The sequence below is a fragment of the Sodiomyces alcalophilus genome, assembly GCF_042370955.1.
Source record: "Sodiomyces alcalophilus JCM 7366 unplaced genomic scaffold ACRALscaffold_1, whole genome shotgun sequence".
Taxonomy (NCBI): domain Eukaryota; kingdom Fungi; phylum Ascomycota; class Sordariomycetes; order Glomerellales; family Plectosphaerellaceae; genus Sodiomyces; species Sodiomyces alcalophilus.
In genome coordinates this window covers 6236147-6238771 of record NW_027263532.1, presented here as the reverse complement: position 1 = coordinate 6238771, position 2625 = coordinate 6236147, and the positions used below count along the sequence as shown (strand labels likewise).

Here is a 2625-nt window from a genome sequence, read left to right as displayed (position 1 = left end):
AAATTCCGGCCCCCCCCCCCCCCCCCCCCCCCCCCACCTTTTTCTCTCTCCTAAAGCCGGGTAGGTAGTTACAATTATCGAACGGGGCCTAAAGTGACATCGCAATTTCAACAGCTTCATGGCCTTCTGCCTCGCCAGGCCGGGGAGAATAAGATGGTCTTAATTGTTACTCGTGATATGGCGGTGTTGATTAAGTCGACGTTTAATATCTTAACGTCCTCAGCAAAGCATTCCAAACTGGTGGCTTTGGCAGTGGGCGGTACATGCCCAGCAGACCGTAGGGCGCGCACAATATGACGGCACGTGGATTGTGTAGAGTAGTCGTCGGAGGAAGGGTAGGAGGGAGGGCGTTGCTTACACCTGCTCCGCTCCCCAACCAGCGCCAGCTTCGCGCATGTTGATGGGCGGCTCAATCTGGGGAATGAACTCGATGATGGCGTAGGAGACACCGACAACGCTTATAATGGAACCAGCAATGATACGGAAGACGTTGTCGCCGAGAATAATGGAACCAATGAATATGTAGACTTCACGGTCTCGCAGTCAGTAAGACAGCGCCTGCACATGGGGACAGAGGCAGGGAGCCTACAGATGCCTCGACCGAGGAAAGAAAACAGAAATGAAGCGTATCGTGAGACTTGTGGTGGGATTTGAAATTCTGACCAAGTCCATGTCAGCGAGTCGAAATTGGTAAGGAAGCATCAGACACCGGGACCAATAACATGGCGCGGAAACGGATATGAATATGACGTAAGGTAAAGCGGAAAATCCATGTGTACCAAGAAGGGCGGTGCCTGTGGTGATTGAGTATGTTAGCCAAGAAACATAGCCTCGCAGGCACGAGGAGTGTCTGACCCGGGAAGAACTCGACTCACAAAGACCGAAGATTACAACATAGACCCCAACAATAATTCCTTGACTAGGTCAATTGGTGTTGTGTCAATATTGTGAAACATTGTGACGGTTCCATGTGACTGGCAAAAGGACGGTAAGGCTTCCACGGGATATGCCAGGTACGAGAAGACAGGCATGCCCCGATCTCCCTATTCCTGACGCTTTGCCGAAACCGCTTCCATGTACACTTTCCCTGCTGAAAGGCGGACGACATTTGTCAGTTTAAGGTGGAACGTACAGGCTGAGATGGAATAACTGCGTAATACCGCCGAGGACCATGATGGTCGCAGTAACGAGGTTGACAATCCGGCTAATGCCACCTTGATCATTAGTGGATGGTCTTAGCAAAGTGGAGCCGACATGGGAGAGCAACTGACAATGCATCAGAGGGCTCCATCATCCAGGCGCGACGGTGTTATTGATACGAGGCAGTAAAATGACGGGGTGGTGGGGGTCGAGCGGTTTCGTGGGCGGCAGTTTAATGATTAAGGAAAGCTATTCTCTGTGTGGCAACATGTGGATACACGCTAGGTAAGTAGACATTTGCCGAGTTATATCCGTTATTCAGATTTTCCGTCTTCGTCCGGGTATTTAAGAACCCCCTCCGTTGACGACTCTTCTCTGCTTTTCTCTCATCTAATATCTTCAATTTCCCCCACTGCATGTCAAGTCTAAGCCAAGATCCAGCTTGTTTCTTTCTCCCGGCTCATAAAGGTACGCGCCCATTCTTTCTGTTGCGAGAGTTCCATCCTTCTCAGGTAGGAATATCTCGAATCACCGCCCAATTCGTCTCCCCAATGATGCACTTCATTTACTGTTTTCGCGACTCCGTGAGCGAAGAACGACACATGCACTACCATCTGATGATGCCCTTCAATTAACCCCTCAGGACACTTATTGCCACCATCCACGCAATCTTGTCTAACCTCTCTTAACCCAGGCGCCAGAATGTTCTAACATGTCAAGGATGCACCTCGACTAAGCCCCCACTGTAAGTGTCCAGTCCACCCCTCATTGATTTCTTTTGCACTGGCGTTGTATTCGAGGATGAGACACTATTTCATTCAGTTCTGCTGCTGAACGCTGTGATGAAATAAATACCAAACCAAACCCTGAAAGAATTTGTTAACCTCCCCGTCCAAACACATGTATAAAAAAGCAGAACCGCTATGTGCTAACGTATCCTTATTAAGGCCCTCTCGCATTCTGTCATAGTCAAACGTTTCTTAAGTAGCTTAACAGTGTCGACGTTCCTTATATTCCGCCCGCTTGGAAATCTTAATAAATCAAAAATCAAGAGGCCCGTTATTCCGACTGTACTACTTGGTTATTCCGACTATAGTTCACATACCTATACAACGCACGTAGATAGACTCTTCGGAATACCAATATAGTAACTACGGTCGCAAACCACACCAACGTCTTTTGACAAGTTGATTAATTTGATCGCGCGGATCAATTGCGTTATATTAATAGATAAGCTCGTTAGTTCGAAGCTAATAGCAGTAGTAATAGTAGCGCCTCTTCCCTTCCTCGTCCACGCCGCCCACGCCCACGCCCACGTCCACGGCTATCTTATTCCTATAACAAGACAACGAACGCGCCGCCTCCTATTCCGTAGATTAACGACGTAGATTAACGACATAGATTAACGACCTAGATTAACGACCTAGATTAACGACCTAGATTAACGACCTAGATTAACGACCTAGATTAACGATAAAGATTAAA

At 48.1% G+C, this 2625-nt stretch overlaps 1 protein-coding gene across 2 annotated transcripts; it reads right to left on the bottom strand.

Annotated features, from left to right (window-relative positions):
• Positions 1-43: 43 nt before the first annotated feature.
• On the bottom strand, positions 44-2341 carry ACRALDRAFT_1090589 (uncharacterized protein; the record flags this gene model as incomplete). Of its 2 annotated transcripts, XM_071019526.1 has the most annotated exons (14): positions 44-527; positions 565-658; positions 780-794; positions 826-865; positions 907-919; positions 955-1090; positions 1129-1266; positions 1306-1389; positions 1494-1510; positions 1554-1625; positions 1673-1747; positions 1831-1847; positions 1885-1949; positions 2001-2341. In XM_071019526.1, the coding sequence occupies 14 exons, from the start codon at positions 2097-2099 to the stop codon at positions 355-357; spliced, it is 1038 nt and encodes a 345-aa protein (XP_070880205.1). The 2 variants fall into 2 exon arrangements, with proteins under 2 accessions (XP_070880205.1, XP_070880206.1); XM_071019527.1 differs by lacking the exons at positions 826-865; positions 955-1090; positions 1306-1389; ... (4 more) ...; positions 1885-1949; positions 2001-2341 and having other exon boundaries at positions 355-527; positions 590-658; positions 876-919; positions 1133-1278.
• Positions 2342-2625: the final 284 nt, after the last annotated feature.